Source organism: Euprymna scolopes, chromosome 20, assembly GCF_053919585.1.
Source record: "Euprymna scolopes isolate OS-2025 chromosome 20, ASM5391958v1, whole genome shotgun sequence".
NCBI classification, from domain to species: domain Eukaryota; kingdom Metazoa; phylum Mollusca; class Cephalopoda; order Sepiida; family Sepiolidae; genus Euprymna; species Euprymna scolopes.
The window spans coordinates 87,629,241-87,646,304 of NC_136501.1; the positions used below are offsets into that span (position 1 = coordinate 87,629,241).

General features: G+C 32.0%; 1 protein-coding gene across 2 annotated transcripts in view; it reads right to left on the reverse strand.

Moving 5' to 3' along the window:
* Positions 1–17,064, reverse strand: part of LOC145241534 (glutamine synthetase-like) — a 255,939-nt gene that overhangs the window by 25,030 nt on the left and 213,845 nt on the right. Inside the window, exons 1-2 of one of the 2 annotated variants that reach the window (XM_080104580.1) lie at positions 16,620–16,973; positions 4,680–4,861 (exon numbers count right to left, since the gene is read on the reverse strand). In XM_080104580.1, coding sequence (XP_079960706.1) covers positions 4,680–4,854 — 175 coding nt within the window. In that variant the 5' untranslated portion in view covers positions 4,855–4,861; positions 16,620–16,973. Of the gene's footprint in view, positions 1–4,679; positions 4,862–16,619; positions 16,974–17,064 lie in introns of those variants that run through there. The other variant, XM_080104579.1, reaches the window with a different exon arrangement.

The window sequence follows — 17,064 nt, forward strand, 5'->3', positions numbered from 1 at the left end:
TGTGAAACCATTTCTTAAGGCATTATATTTTTTGACTGGGGGAGGTGGGATATACAATATACCAACAAAACCATGTGATTAGCATGCACACAATTATTACTAAAAAGGTATGAGGTAACAAAATTAGAGTAATCAGCAAACTTTATTGAAGCACAAGAGAAAGTGAACACAAATTAATCGGTTTATCAAGGGAGGCTACTCATGTCAAGAGTGCATTTAAAAATACTAATAGGACCCAGTGAAAATTCCACTTTCTATTTTTATCTGTTTTTGTAATTTACTGTTCATAATATTTTTGTTCTGATATACATTTATGTAGCATGAAATGGTGCTGGTGAGGTTGAAATCCTTGTTGAGATGACCATTTTTTGATAGCATCTGTATTCTTTGATCAATTTTGCTTAAAACTAAGAAAAATGTTACCAGAGTTCCATCTAATAATACCAGCCCCTTCTCTACATTTTAGTGTTTTATTTAACAGTGTCATCGACACACAATAGGAGTATAGGAAAATAAAAACCAGTTTGTTCAGACAACATGTATTAGAGAAACGTAATACAAAGTCTGTAGAATGCTGGGCTCGCCTCCCATTTAAGCCACAAAGATAGAGTCCAGAATGACATCTTGTCATGTTGGGATCTCGACAGAAAATAAGCATATTTGAGCATCAAACTTTGAACGGAAGTGAAAAGGTGCACATGAGTTATGGTCAACTGTGATTTTGTCTAATATTTAACTCAGGAATTTGAAGGTTTTGTTTCGAGTAAAAAATTTACATTTCTAACAAGCCCTTAAAAACCCAGCCAAAAAGTTTTCCCATTTTTTGGTAATATTGAGCAATTAAATAATATGTTTGTCAGTATTATTCTTTTGCTCTCAACTACTTTACTAGAAAATTTTTATTACTTAATGCAATTAAATTTAACTCAACCAATGAAAATTGAGCTCCTGTCCCAACTGTCAGTCAGCAGAAGGCGTTTATAACCTGCTGTTGGTTGACCTAACATTTGATATGACTACAACAACAGTTTATTTAAATAACACTATCGATAAACTTTCCAATTAGAGTTGACTATCTTGTGGACATGCGTTTACCAAGTAGGCCATGAGTGTCCACTTGTCTGTCCAAGATCAGTGCTAGTTTACAAAAGGATTCTTTCTATAAACACCAATTTAAAACCGGTAATATTTTATTATGCAAGATGTTAGAATGAAACTCTTTACTGAACAACAGGTAAATCAAGACAAACAGGTCTTCCAAATGAACTCAATTCCTTAGCTTAGAGCCAAAAAGACACAAATCCAACTGACCTCTTTCACCCCCCTGTTGAAATATAAATATTTGCTGTGATTTGCAGCAGATCATGAGAAAAATCAACCTATGGACATAAAAAAATTACTGCCTTGAAGTTTTGTATTTGAACGGATAATTTTTAAAAAATTTAAGACATACTGCTATTCCACAACAAATAAAGTTTTCGTAAATTACAAATTTCAATTTGACCAATTACATTTGATTTTGAGAAAGTCAGGAACCTATTGTTGGCTCTTATTTACCTCATAAAAACTCATTCAACCTGATGGCATTTGTTTCAGAATCAAGCATGTAGAATTATATACTAAAAAAAAAAAAAAAAAAAAAAAAAAAAATCATGCAAGAAAGGGTTATAAGGCTTCATCTCAGTATGACCCCATCCCCACCCCATTTAAATGTGCAATTACTTTTCTAATCAAATTCTGGGTGGTCAAACCCTGAACCACATATATTTCCCACAAATGAGCCATCAGACAGATTTTGCATTGTGCACATTTACGGCAGTGCCTCTTCAAAGATTTTACTTATGCTATTTGATGACATGAAGTATCTCTCCTTTGTTTTTTATGTACCAATGATCACTATAAGGGTCAATGAGTGTCAGGTGGACGATGAAACAACGCTATGAGGATTGGTAATGATGGTCAAGAGTAGGGAGAATTTGATTAAGAGGATGGCTCAACAAGCACTTGAAAATAACCATGTTGTAGACAGTTGGAGAGCAGCCACATGGTATTATGTTCCTAAATGGGTAGTTCTTTGAAAATAAATTTAGTTATAAAAGTTCCACTTAGTTTTAGGTACAGAAAAAACATAAAAATTAAAACAGTGGTTGTAACTAGATGAGTTTTTCTTATCAAGGTTTCAATTACAGCAATTGTAAAAGCTATAAAAAGTGATAATCCTTAAATTTTAACAATTCTTTTTATTTGGGGTGAGAGATTTTTCCAGAACACGGTAAATATATATTCCAACTCCTGCTTGAAAAAAAAAAAAAAATCAAATTCCAACATACCCTTGTCTCCGTCATCAAGAGATGAGGAGTAAAAAATCTAAAGAGAAACATTGGAATTGTCTATTATAAACAGAATGAGTTATCACATAACTAACTGGCCTTGTAAACCAAGGTTAAAAAAAAAATTAAAAAAAAAAAAAAAAAAAAAAATGGCAATGAGATAGGAAGATATCAGACATAAGCGAAGTATTTGTGCGCCAGCTGTCAAAATAATTTCAAAAATGCTATCAGAAATCTTTTCCTTAACTCAGTTAAGATCATGTGTATTGATTATTTAGTTCTTATTTACTTGTCTCCCCAAGGATGGCAAAGTTAAACACAAGTGTTTTTTGTTTTATGTGGGTAATATAACTCTTGAGGAAACAAAAAAAAAAGTTGTCTTATATAGATCCTCCACCCTCACCCTCACTTTTGCAGGTTCAAACTTAGTTTGTTTCCAGAAAGTGCTTTGGAAACAGCCAGTTTAGTTAACTTTGTATTCTGCAGAAATGCTGTCTATTTTTCAAATAGTTCCTCCATACTTTGAATGCTGTGATAGTAACCTTATTGAGCTAGGACAAAATTCAAATTTGACTGCATTTTGCTTTGCAATGTAAGCATTTAAGTGATTGTTCTAGTCTCAAAATGAAAGAATGTGTCAGTCTTATGCGATTGATATACAGACACTTGCAGGCTGCATCTTTGGGTTCTCAGTTTTCAAGTTTATTGAAGGGGCATTTTACCAGGTTTCAAAACACTCAATATACACACTGATTCAAGGATAATGACAAGTGGGATGTGCAGCCATTTAAATAAAATTAAATTAAAAAAAATATTCAAAATAGAAACAATATGGAGAAAAAACAGTGCAGAACTAACAGCCACAAACCTGACGTTGGTTGGACACATCACTAAGTGATCATAAAAAGATCTGTAGTTACAATAGTCGGTTTGAGTGTTGGCTCCTTTCCCTGGCCCAAATCATACCATAAACCATACAAACTCATGCACAAAAGATTGCTAATCATTGAAGGCTGACTACTTATGAATCGGAGAGAAGAGTTATTGCTATTACTACTACTACTGCACAGTTTGAGGTCTTCTGTTTCTAGCTGCTGGAGTTGGATGCCTTGCGGTGTTGATGACTGTTCCAGGCATTACGATCATTGACCAGATGTTTTGTAACGTTTAGAGCATGGAGGTCAGCCTTGATGTTGTCCAACCATTGCTTCTTTGATTGGCTTCAGTATTTGCCTTCAACATCAAACAACATTCTATGTTGCCAAAGGTTGTCATCTTTTCTCTTCGCATGCCCAAAACCATCTCAATCTTCCACGCCTCACAATAACTTCCAAAAAGAGAATACCAAGGATTTCTCCCATATTGGCCATGTGCCTCTTGCCCATAATTTTTGATATTCATACAAAGAGTATAGATAAAGGTTTCCAAAGGCAAGACAAGTCATTCTTCTACCTACCTGAATGAGGTTTGTGCTTTAACTTATTTTAAAGAGTTTATTTACTTCGAAATAAAAGTATCAGGTCTTAAGTTAAAAGAAAAAGACAATCATTTGAGAAGTCTATAATCACCCAAAAATAATAATTAAACAAAATGAAGGTAAAATGTAACATTTTTGCACAATTGGTAACATTTACTGGATGTTTTTCTACAGATTTGTTTAGTTTTCAATTTTGGAGCAATTAGAGACTCCCCAGATGACCTAATCTCTAATGTTATGTTTTTTTTTTTTTGTTCTAACTACTTTAGTTTCAAAGTAAACAGACGCTTTAAAATAAGTTAACCAAAAATGGAGCAACTTATCTGGCCTTTGGTAACATGTGTTTTGGCTACTTTTTTATTTTGCAAAATGACTAAATTTAATTATTCATGCATTTTGTTTGAAATTCCTTGGCCTTCAGGCAAAGATCATAGTGTAGTATCTGTTCTGATGCTACACTTCACTTTTTCTGTCCTAGATCAGTGGAGGAGAAATCCTTCATTACTGATGCAATTCTAGTTTTGTTCCTATCCAGAGTGCACCTTTTTGGGGAGCTGGATTTTCCTCACATTGAAGAACAACCTTGTGTTTAACTATGCCATTGTGGAGAGGCAAGTAAATAGGATATTTTTTAAAATTTATTTACTATTTTCATCTTGCAAATTTCCTGTGAGAGATTCTATTTGAAATTAAAAACTGCCAAACTAAGCAGTCAGAAATAATGTCTTGTGATAACACCACTCGAAAATCGCAAATTTCAAACCCAGAAGCCATCATCAACTAAGCTGTTTCTCTTTTACCAGATTAACATTTTGATCTTTAAAATAAAAAAATAAATAAATAAATAAAAAAAATAAAAATGGTATGCTCACCACTTGCTTCCTTTGGTATGTAGCTAAGAGTTCGACATTTGCTTCGAACACCTTCTCCTGTACCATCAATCCAAACATATTCACACATAACAGCTTCTTTCTCTTGTGGCAATGTTAAATATTGACTCAACACGCCTTTGTTGGTCTCGGCGGGATAAGTTCGATTTTGAGCCATTTTGCAACTGGGGAAAAAAAAAGAAAAAAAGAAGCTTAGCAACATCTAACTTCAAATAAATCTGTAAACGTCAAGTAAAAGATCTCCGATTAATTAAAGGAATCACAATTAATATGGCAAAAACTGAAAATAATTGGGAGTTTAGTTTTCCTTTAAAGCAAAGGATGCATGCAGTGAAGCTGAAATTTAAATGAATTTCCTAATCTAGAAAAGGATGATTAAATGTGTTGCTTGCAAAAAAGTTAATTTTTTTTTCTTCAACCGTCAAATCTGTTCATGAATGTCTTAGTGGGAATTCGTAGACATTACGAAAACTTGCAGATTTCTATTATATGGAGTTATCTTCCTTTGTTTCTGGAGATGTTTTCAAAATGGTGTGGCAACTTATCAGGTATGTAGAAAAGTATCTTGCATTTGGTAACATTCGTTTATCACTTTCCCAGTTTGTCGCCTATAATAATAAATGCTCGAAAATTCTTTGAACGTTTTTTAATTTATTTCTGCTTAACTTTTAAAATCCAAAGTCAAAAATTACAAAAGATATGTGACGAAAAAAAGAACAAAAAAAAAAAAAAAAAACTATAAAAAGTAATGTTTTGTTACTAAAAATAACAAAAAAAAAAAAAACTGATCTTTCGGTTGGGAGGGCACTGATATTTTTTTTTTTTTTTTAATTTAAAGAATTAAAAAAAAAAAAAATTAAAAACATCGATTAGGCAATATCAGGTTACCTAAATTTTCTAAACACCAAAATTTTAGATCTCTTTTGTAAACTACAACTGAAAATAATTTTAAAGCAATTATAAATTCACAGGCATTACAAAAATTTCACAACTGAATTATCTCTCGTTTTTTAAACTTTTTCAAAATGGAGTTGTGAGTTGTTCTCTGTTAGCTCAAAATTGGATTTTAATTTTACAACAGATTGCCCAGTCGTAAAATATGACTAAATATATTTTGGTGTATGCAGGTTTCATATTATTATTATTATTATTATTATAGAGCTAATTCTGACTACTATACTGTATCCAATATATAGTAATGATTTGGGTATCATCAGCTAGAATCGAAACCAAAACCTTTAACGCCCTCGTATTCTCCGTTACCATCTGAGCCACGTCCATACGGTCAAAAATTTTAACGTTTAATTTTAGATTGGTCAAAACTAATTTGCACACAAAAAAATTAAGTTTAAAAATTTAAATATCCGATGCAATGCGTTTTTCAGTAATTAAGTAAAAAAAAAATAAAATAAAAATTAAAAAAATGGAATTTCGGTGTTTGTGCAGATTAGTGAAGCTTTAAATAAACACATTTCAGGTAAAAACATTATGTACTTAGATGTCATGTCGAAATTAGTATAAATTCCAAAAATAATTATAGAATTATCCAGTCACTGCAACGTGTATTTTAAAAAAATCCTCAGTTATGTTTAAAACTGACGGCCCCTTTTACAATTCAAGGGAGATAAGTCGGTTTTTCATTCAAAATTGGTCTAACAACTTTCACATATTAAAACATAAAACTATAAATCGTTGCGTTCTATTTTTATTGGACCATTTTTCATAATTTTTGGAATTTACACCAATTCCGACATAAGTAATGCTTTCACATGAAATGCGTTGGTTTAAAAGATCACTAACTTGCACAAGTGTGCTTTAAAATTTTTAATTTATTTGTGATTAGAAAAATCGGAAAAAGAAAAAAACCGCAAATATATAACAAATGTTATCAAAGGCAAAATAAGTTACTCTTCTACCTAGATAGGTTTTTAGTGTTTTTTTTTGTTGTTGTTTTTTTTTTTTTTTTTTTTTTTTTTTACTTAATGTAAAATGTTTACTTGTTTGAAAAAAAAAAAAAATTAACTGGTCCATGAGTACAAAAAAAAAAAAAAAAAAAAAAATGGTCGCATAATACATTGTGGCTATTTATCCTTGTGCTAATGCACCCACCACTACTGCACCAGTTGACATTACTTGTTTTTGGAGCCAAATGAACATTTTACATAAAGTAATTAAAAAAACAAAAAAAAAAAAACACTAAAAACCTATCCAGTAAGGGTTACTTATGTTGCTTTTAATAACGTTTGTTATATTTGCTTTTTTTTAATCTCTGGAAACATTTTTTAGTTGGTGCAATGGTGCACTGCATGAGCAATAAAATTCAATATCGCCTAAATTAAATGATTATTTTTTTTAATAAAATATATATATATAATGCTTCTAAGTTGGAAAGGGTAAGAGTTAGCGTCGTCATAAATTTGGTGAACTGCGCGAGTAATGAAGGCCATCATTGCAGGTTACGTACGGATGGTTTATGTCATAAGCCACGTTTGTTCATTGGGAATAGTGCAATAGAGTATAAATTAAAATAAAAAAAAATACCATTCGTTATCCCTAATTAAGAGGAATACAAGAAAAAAAAAATAATTAACGAAAACGGTTCATGTGTAGTGATCCCAAACGAGACCATTAAAAATTAATTCGCCTCTGAAGTCTTAGAACTCCAAAAAGTAATAAAGTTACGGTTTGATGATTTCGCGCGAAAAAAGAAAAAAAAAAAAAAGTCTCTCCATTAATGTTAACCTCAAATGCCGGAGAGAATGTGGCTTTTTTTTTTTTTTTTTAGCCAAAACTGAAAGTGAAACAATTATCCCGCCAAATTTAAAAGGAAGGTGACAGATTTGGGGCGCTTATTACTCTAAACAACAAATCAAAAAAAGTAGTAAAGAAACAAAATGTTACAAGAGGCAAGATACAATCTACCTGGATAAGGTTGTGAGCACGTGTGCGTGGGTCGCGCGCACACACGTATGGTTCAACTTATTTTAAAACGTTCATTTACTTTGAAAGACAAGTGTCGTCACCATAACATGGAGTGGATTTTAATCAGTATAGTTTAATTTTCGAAACTCTAATGATAGCATCATTTGCGCCATCTTGTTCAAACTTAGCAACTCAGCGGTACCGGTACTTGCGTTTCGAATTAAATAAACGCTTTAAAGTAAGTTAAAATACAAACAAAAAAAATTAGATAGATAGAAAAGAAACTTATCCTTCAGTAACACCTAATCGTTATATATTAGTTTCTTGACTACTTATTCGTTCTGTTGACCATAGTATTATTATCCCAGATTAGATTTTTTTTTTCATTGATATAGATTAAGCATCATGGTTGTCAACAGCTAAATGAAAGTTAGGTTCTTGTAAAACTAAAACTTATTCACACTGCACATTTTTTTTTTTTGTCTTTTTACAAAACTAATATGAACAACCAGAAAGGGGGGAGGGGAACAGTAATCTATACAAGATCTTGCAATTTCAAATCATAAAGACTTTTTTTCAACCTAAAATATTTTTTAGTTTGGCATATTGAAACCACGCATTTGCTGGCATTAACTTCTATGAAAGCAAAGATTTTTATTCTCTTCTATCTATCTATATAAATAAAGTAGCCGCAGCAGCAGTGTCAGAAATTTCGTGAAAATAGTGAATAATTCCACCCCATCTTTCCAAGCTTATAACTCCTCGAAAAATGTAATTCAAGCCCTAATTTTTTTTTCAATTAAAGGAGCAAGGACCAAGGTTTTATTAAAAAAAAAAAAAAAAAAAAAAAACAATGTGTTTTTTTTTTTTTTTTAAAAAGGTTTTAAACTTCGGACTTTACAGGTAAATTTCTAAAAAAGCGATTTTTTTTGTTTTAAATTTGAATATATTATTTATTGACCTTTTCTCTTCAATTTGTGATATACAAAACTCCGACATAATTAATTATTTACTTTTTAATAGACATTTCAAAATGAGGCGTGAATTATTCGACGCCCTGTCTTTCCAAGCTTATAACTCCTCGAAAAATGTAATTCAAGCCCTAATTATTTTTTCAATTAAAGGAGCAAGGACCAAGGTTTCATTAAAAAAAAAAAAAAAAAAAAAAAAAAAGACAAAAAAAAAAAACAATGTGTTCTTATAAAATAAGGTTTTAAACTTCGGACTTTACAGGTAAGTTTCTAAAAAAGCGATTTTTTTTTTGTTTTAAATTTGAATATATTATTTATTGACCTTTTCTCTTCAATTTGTGATATATAAAACTCCGACATAAATTAATTATTTACTTTTTAATAGACATTTCAAAATGGGTGACACTTGGGGGGGGGGCGTGAATTTAAAAAAAAACGTTTGTCTAAAATATTATATTCAGTTTATTGGAAAGAACATAAAATTTCACATTGACCCTGAAAATATCGTAAAAATAGAATCAATAGAAAAATTTTGATAGATTTTTAAAGTTTAAAAATTGAAAAATATTGAGTTCGGAAAATTCATTACTGTTTTTAAAAAAAAATATTTCTATTACTTTTAAAACAACTGTAATAGTTTATTTTGGAAGTATAATCCATAAAGAAAATAAATAACCCACTTTTAACAGAGAAATTACGAGATTTTTATATTGTATTCGCAGTTTCGTGTTAGGGGTGTCAAAAATTCCTACAAAAATTCTGATACTGCTACCGCAGCAATTCCCTTCTGAAAAAAAAAAAAAAATCATAGGTTTGCAACGACATGCCACATACAAATTCAATACTATCTTATGTAACTTTCAAACACCATTTTTTTTTTTTTTAGACACTTAGACGATTTTGATAATAAAATACTACATTGCATTCTCCGAGCAACACCATCACAATCATAAGATTTTTAGAGGAAGGCGTCCTTATCTTTCTAAATATTTAGTCCTACCATTGCTACCAGTCGTTAAGAAACAAATATATAGCGATTAGACGTCACCGGGACAAATTTTACATGTTCCACAGATTCTGTGATTACACCGACCGTAACAGTCTCTTACATACATAGACATAACATAAACTTTCCAATTTACGATTCGTAAATAATAAAGGCTTCCTCACCAAAGTCTGTCCACTGACTGGACTGGCTCAGCTCTGAAAATTCTCGTTCCAGAATCCAGTTCTTCACTTTATAAATGAACGGTTACTAAGATTAAAATATAGTATCACTACGAGACATTACTTTGCCTGGCATCATGTTCATTTAATGCATAGGTCATTAGTAGTGTGTATGCACGATACAAATCGCTGATAGTGGCTTCGTAGCTGTTAGACTGCTATTCTCTATTCTAGAGGGTTCCACCATGTGTGTAAAAGGGTTACTCTCCTCTCTTTCAGTGCGCATATTTTCATTTGCTAATTGTTCTTATTACAGTCACTGCATGCGGGTGTTTATGTGCGTGTGTTCAGTTGAGCATGCTTCTGACTATGTGCTAACATTTCTTCACCTATTTTTTTTTTTTTTTAATTATCAATTGATTTGATTTGTTTTCTTTCACAATTTTATCGTGTCAGGTTTTATAAAATATATTTATTTTTTTAGTAAGTTACTTTTTTTTTTTTGGACGCTAGCTGTTATTAAATTTTTAAATTATACGTAATATCCCCGACTGTGGCCTACCCTGAGTAGTCTGTAAAATATGCGCACAAAAACATGATACTCTTACTTTTATGGCCCCTGGGCAACGCCGGGTTAGCCCTGCTAGTAATATAACGTTCTTTATGAGACAAAAAAGTTATAGTGGAAAGTAATGAAAGTTTTTTTTTAAGTTTTCGCTACGAAACTGAACGATGTAATGGTAATGTTGACAGACATCGACGGCCACCGATGTGTGTCACATGACTAGTGTTCATGTAAAACACGAACTGACGAACTACATTAAACTGAAACAAAATGAATACATGTGGACCACTTAAAATAAAAGAAGACGTTTTAATCCGAAAACGAAAAATAAACAATGGTACTCATAAATGTTAATATTTTGTTTCAGGGTTTTTGGGGGGCGGAGGGGGGATATTTGTGTGATGTTAATGTGTGCATAAGTATAGGAAAAAATAAAATTAAGAAAAAAAACCAAAGGGAAGGCCCCGTTATAAAAGAAAGTAAAAGAAAAAAAATAGCATTGCTGTTGGCTTATTAAGGAGATTCGAGAAAAAAAAAAAAAGTACCAGTAAATGTTATGTTTTGTTTCAGGGATGGTTTGTTTATAGATGGGGATGGGTGAGTTGCATGGTGATAATGTGTAATGTGTGCGGAGGTAACTAAGGATATTAGTACCTAAATTTCTGATCATGAGTGGTTAATCTTTGTATTTGGTTTAATATTTTTAAAACGATTGCCTCGTGTAAAGAGAGACACTATATTTTGAAAGGTCTTGAGTATTCATTTATAAAATAAGATGTGTAATCCAGAATAATGGCTCTCAGCCAATGAGAATTGGCAGAATTTGAGAATTTATTATTTTTGATTCGAGAAATGGAAAGAATGCTATATCTATGAGTTTATGATCCAGTTACGAAGGGTGCCAGGACAAGATCTGTATTATGTGTATATTTTCCTTGATTTAGAGGGGAAAAAAATCAGAACTATTTCTTCTAAAGACGCTGTGATTGTGAGGTGTTGCTCCTAGGATGTAACGTAGGATTTTATTATAACAACTAAATATGTCTAAAATGTTCTAAAGCTACATAAGATAGTGACTAATAATGTAGACATAATAAATTTGTATGTGGGTGGCGCCTGCTGTTGCAAACCTACGGCATTTTGGTCCAGAAGGGAATTTCTGCAATCTTTTATGTCTTGAGATGGAGATTGTCACCATAAGTGCCAATTCGAGTAAGCAATGGTTACTTATTGTTTGTTTTCTTTTTATTATCGTTTCATTGTTATCAAGAATTCGTCACACCTACATTTTTTTTAATGCTGACATTGTTTAAGAAAAAGTTTAACAAAAAATATAAACTGTGTTACATTTATTAAGAAAAAAAACAGTCGCATCTTTCTTTCCACCAAACTGTTGACTATCAGCATTACCTCATTCATTACTTGTGCTTGTTAAGATGGAGTCGATAGATTTATTTTTTTAATGTCGTTTTAAGAAAATACACTATGTATTTATTAAATACTATTTAATTATGCCGAAAATAGTAATATAGTCAAAAATTACGAAAATTCATCGAATTAATAGATTAAAAAATTTTTACGGAAAATTGAGTTGTATAAGAAAAGTTATAAAGTAGACAAGGGACAGTACTTCTGCCATATGCGGATGGCGGTTATTTTATTTCTTATTTTTTTTGTACGTTTCGTTTCACTAAATGTTTCATTTAAATTATTAATTTGTTGTTGACCCTTCAAAGTTGCTTTAATTCGAAAAATGTTTTATTTAAATTATTTGTTCGAGAAAAAAAAAATTACTTTATAAAAAATATGCTTTCATTACAAAATTGCTTTATTAAAATTATATTTTCTTACGCAGACTTTTCAATAAATGTTTTTACATCGATACATTTTTCTACAATGTTTTGGTTTTCAAATATTTTTCTGTTCGGGGGGGGTCTTGTTTGTTACTCATTTGCCGTGTTATTTGATAAAGAAATTGGAGTTATCGCCTCCTAATAATGGCCGCCGTCCGCATACTACAGAAGTGCCCAAGGGACATTATCGGAAGGAATATTTTAAGATTACGTGTTAGCTGCAATATCTGATCTAAATAGATGAACTTTACTAGAAACACAATAGTAGTTATACTTGAATTTTCGTAATTTTTTGATATATTACTATTTTCGACATGACAATCAAGTACATACTATTGTTTTTGCTTAAAACGACATTTTTAAGCACCAACTAAGCTCAGAGTTAGGGTAAATGTTTGGGTTCAATGGAGTTGGAGTGCATGTTTTGTTGCTAACGAAAAACGTTTTCTTAGAAAAAAACAAAAAGTTTAAATTGATAATTTTTTTTTTTTTTTTTATCGGGCGATAGAAAAAAAGCTAAAATCTAGATGAATTTTCCAAATCGAGTGGGGCAGGGGCAAATTAAATTAATAAACTATCACCAATCTGTACAAAACTTAATTTTCAATCGATTTTTATTAGTTTTATTTCTAATTTTTAGTTCTACGAAGTTTCAGAGTAAGCCCCGGCGCAATCTGGAATACGTCGAGTTTACAAGACGTAGAAATCAATATGTAGATTGATAAAAAGGTGTTTAAAAAACACAAACAAGGCAGTAGAAAAGTAATATTTATTGCCTTTGGTAACAATTATTTGTGGATTTAGTTTTTAAGTCTACAAAATTGCTGTCATCGTTTCCTTTCTTTAGGAAATACTCCATTAATAAATTAATGTGAAATTATCCGAGTTACGTAAGCGAGACAAGAAGTTGAATGAAGGGCGAAAAGTTGCACCACGTGCTTGCAAAGGCTATAAAAATAGACGAAGCTAACGACGATTAGGAAATTGATACTTTGCAAACAAACCAAAAACTTGAAAAACATTTTTAAAAGTCAGTCAGTGGATGCTACCACCACTACACAAAACAAATTGCGGGATTAGGAGCAGCAGCAGCTCCCCAAAAGAGCTGAGGCTTCCTAGATTGAGCCAAGATTTAGGTCCTCCCTCCTCGATGAACCAGAACCATTGCTGTTAAAGAAAATAGCACAAAAAAATAAAAAATAAAAAAAAAAAAACGATCGGTACTTTTGAAGAATACAGACCGTACTGCTTTGCGCTGTTTTTGTATTAGTATTTTTAAGTTTATTTAATAAACAAAAAATAAATTTGTTAGATGAAAGAAAGCACAATTACAAAAACACCCTCCTGGCCCGTGTTAAGAATGGGTTTAAATTTAAACTAAAAAATATTTCAAATCGGTGAGAGTGGGCACACTTATTCCAGTAATTGTAGGAGCAACTGGACTCATGTAAACGTAGTTTTGTCTTTTTTCGAGGGGTGCTGAAAACGAATATCAGTTAAATTCGTTTTATGATATGAAGAAATTACGGTAAAACTATACAAACACCGTGACAGCGAATTAACCCTAACCCTAAACCTAACCCTAACCCCAACCCTAACCCTAACCCTAACCCTAACCCTAACCCTAAACCTAACCCTAAACCTAAACCCTAACCCTAATCCTAACCCTAACCCTAACGCTGTCACGGTGTTTGTATAATAATACCGAAATTACTAGGTGGTTAGAAAGTGGGTGCTCATTTTACGTTAAATTTATATAGGAAAGTGATCCATCCATCACTTTTTGAAAAAGTAATTTCTTCATATGAAAACTACTCATCTGCCCCAAATTTAAATGTGATATTCGTTTTCAGCATCACCGAAAACCTGTATAAGTCGTCATTTTAAAGTTTTTGGAGGAGTTGGAAAGAAACTTGACATTGACCCGCGAGTGCACATTTCACGGCCTTCGTTTATGCGCTCGCGCGTAGCGTAAACTACAATTGGAACCACTCGACAAGACACACATCCCTTTATATAAAGGATTTTTCATTTATCAATCTAAGAGCAATAATTAATGGTTAACCTGCGCTAAAGTACCAACTAATTACTTTTAAAAAAGAGTTGATTTTAAGGGGTATTCGGGTCCGTATTGTGTAGTTTGCACTGGTCGCTATGTTTGTTTTCGCGCATGGCGACCAGTGAAAACAATACAGAATACAGACTCGAATACCCCTAAAAATCTTTTTAAGTCTATAGTTGATACTCTACACATTCATTGTCTTTAGATTGTAAGAGTCGAGTGACATTAAAAAAAAACAAAAAAAAACCCTCAGTTCGTGAAATTTGGCCTAAAAATGTCAAGTGGTTATAAAACGAGTGAGAGAAGAGATTTACGTTGTATCAGAAACGGGAGACCCTCTACAAAAATGTTGATTTTTTTTTGTTTGTTTGTCGTTGTTGATAATCTGGTAGATGAGTGTCTATTCGATAATAATCAGCCGAAAAAAATAAAAATAAAATGTATATTAATTTTCTTTGTGTAAATACAGTCATATCTTGCTACAATGTTTCGATCATAATTGATCTCATCAGGCAAGAAAAAAATTTGGAAATTAAAAGTTGGACTTATTTTAGTGGAGAAAATATTTTACCATGTCTATTGCATAGACCTTTAAATCATGCCATGGTAAAATATTTTCTAAAATCATAAAAAGTTCATGTTTTAATTTTACAAAATGTTTTCTCGCCTGATGAGATCAATAATGATCGAAACGGTCTGTGCAAGATATGACTATTTTGCTAGAGAAAATATATTATAAATTTGCTCTCTTCGAACACTATAGCATATATATATATATATATATATATATGGGGGGGCGCTTGTACACGTGAACCAATCTCTACCCTCTCCGTTATTAGCATCTTCAAATGTTACGTATAGTTTCTTGTGACCAAAAGCACATACGCCATTTTAGTACGGAACAAACTGTAGTATCTGTTGATTCTGATCATCTTTTCTATACTGATCAATCAAGGGGAATCTTACCAGAAGGAGACAGAGAGGGGGGGGCTGGATTTTTCCTCGCATTGAAAATCGACCTTGTTTGTAACTGCTCTCGTGGGGAGTAGTAAATAAAGATCAAACAATGACAAAGGCGAACATAATGCACGAGTTATGCCAACAGAAAATAAATATGGTTTCTTCTGACACGTGTTCATTTGAAAACATTAAAATAGAAAGACAAAAAAAGTGGGAAGCTAGTCAATTATCAAAAATGTAAATACAATGTCAGTTTTTTTTTTTAATGCCTCATTCAATTCTGTAGTTTAAGACTAGTTTTCAATACAGAAAATTGTACCCGTTTTTGTTTTGTTTTTTTTCCTTTCTTGAACTATTGTCATGGTGATAAAAATAGCTATTTCAAATAAGGCGGTTATAATGCCTTGAAGAGATTTGTGGAAATTAGTTATTATACACGATAATTCTATTGTTTTATTAATAGAAAAAAAAAATGATTTCAAATGATGTCATTTGTATTTTTAACAAGTCGACCATGAAAATCTAAAAGCTTTGTTCCGAGCTCGACAAAGATACACGTTTGATTTTCTATTAGCTTACCTGTCCGTCATTCACCCACCCACCCACCCACTTCTTTAACTGCAAAAATCAGCCATGGGTATTAGTGTATACAAGGGACCCCACCCCCTTTTTTTTTAAAGTGGCACCCTGGATGGCTCTAATATATTGACGCCCGTCGTAATAGGTGTCGGTGTCACAAGCGACTAGCAATAAATCAAAGTCGAGGAAGAGGTAATTCATGGGAGGATCTCTAGAGAGACAAAACTAATGAAAACAGATACTCCACTCTGATGTTAAGACTTATTTTTATGTAAAACTAGAAAACTTTTCGTATTAAGCATTTGTTTCTCTAAAATAACAGTGAAAATAAATTTTTAGCACTTGTGCAGTTTAACATCCAAGAAAATTGTTTTCATTTTAGCAGAGTTATATTGACGGAAGAGTTAATAAAGCACCCCTCCCGATGTTAAGAATGACTTTCTAAATTTGTTTGGGGACGTTAAATTGCACATGTGCTATATTTTTTAACGATATTGGGAGGGGGTAAAGCAAAGGAATAAAGTGCTAATATCAGACTAAAAAAATGATTGGGGGGGGGGGCAAAATATTCAACTAGATTTGTCAAGTCAACAGATTAAAAAAATTTTTTTTTTTTAAGTGGAACGAAAGGATATTTTTACGGCATATCAACCCTAAGTAATTTTGCCTACTCCAAAAAAAAAAAAAAAATCACGAGATACCGAATACGAATCTTAACTTCAATATATAAAGATTTAAGAAAAGAGTAAAATAAGATCATAATGGAACAAGAACAAATTAAAGTTATATTATAAAAATAATGGTTAAATCAATTCGAAATATAAGTAAAAATAAAATGCGTACCGTTTTCTTTCTTCTTAAAAAAAAAAATGGCCAAACAATAGTGGTACGAGTTGGTACTTCGAATGTCTCCGATCTGAATGGCGCTAATAAAGTGCGCGAGTTGGTTTTATAACAACGAGTTAGTATTAAGCATCATATACCTTTCTCCTACCACTTCCTTTTGCGCCAATACGCACATATGCATATAGTATGTGTATGTATGTGTGTATAAGGTGTAAGCTATATAGGTGTCCGTCGTTGGACAAAGATGTGTGTCCGATTTCTGTGTGCGTGCCACAATAAACTACACGCGAGACGCGACCGTATACACGCACTTTTCAAGTATAATTCATCCTGCTAAGCCAAATGTATTGAAAACCAAGGTTCTTATTCAACCCACTTAAAACAAACAAAAAAAAAAGCTACAGAAAGATCTTTATGATGTACGTACCCGTCACGGGACAGA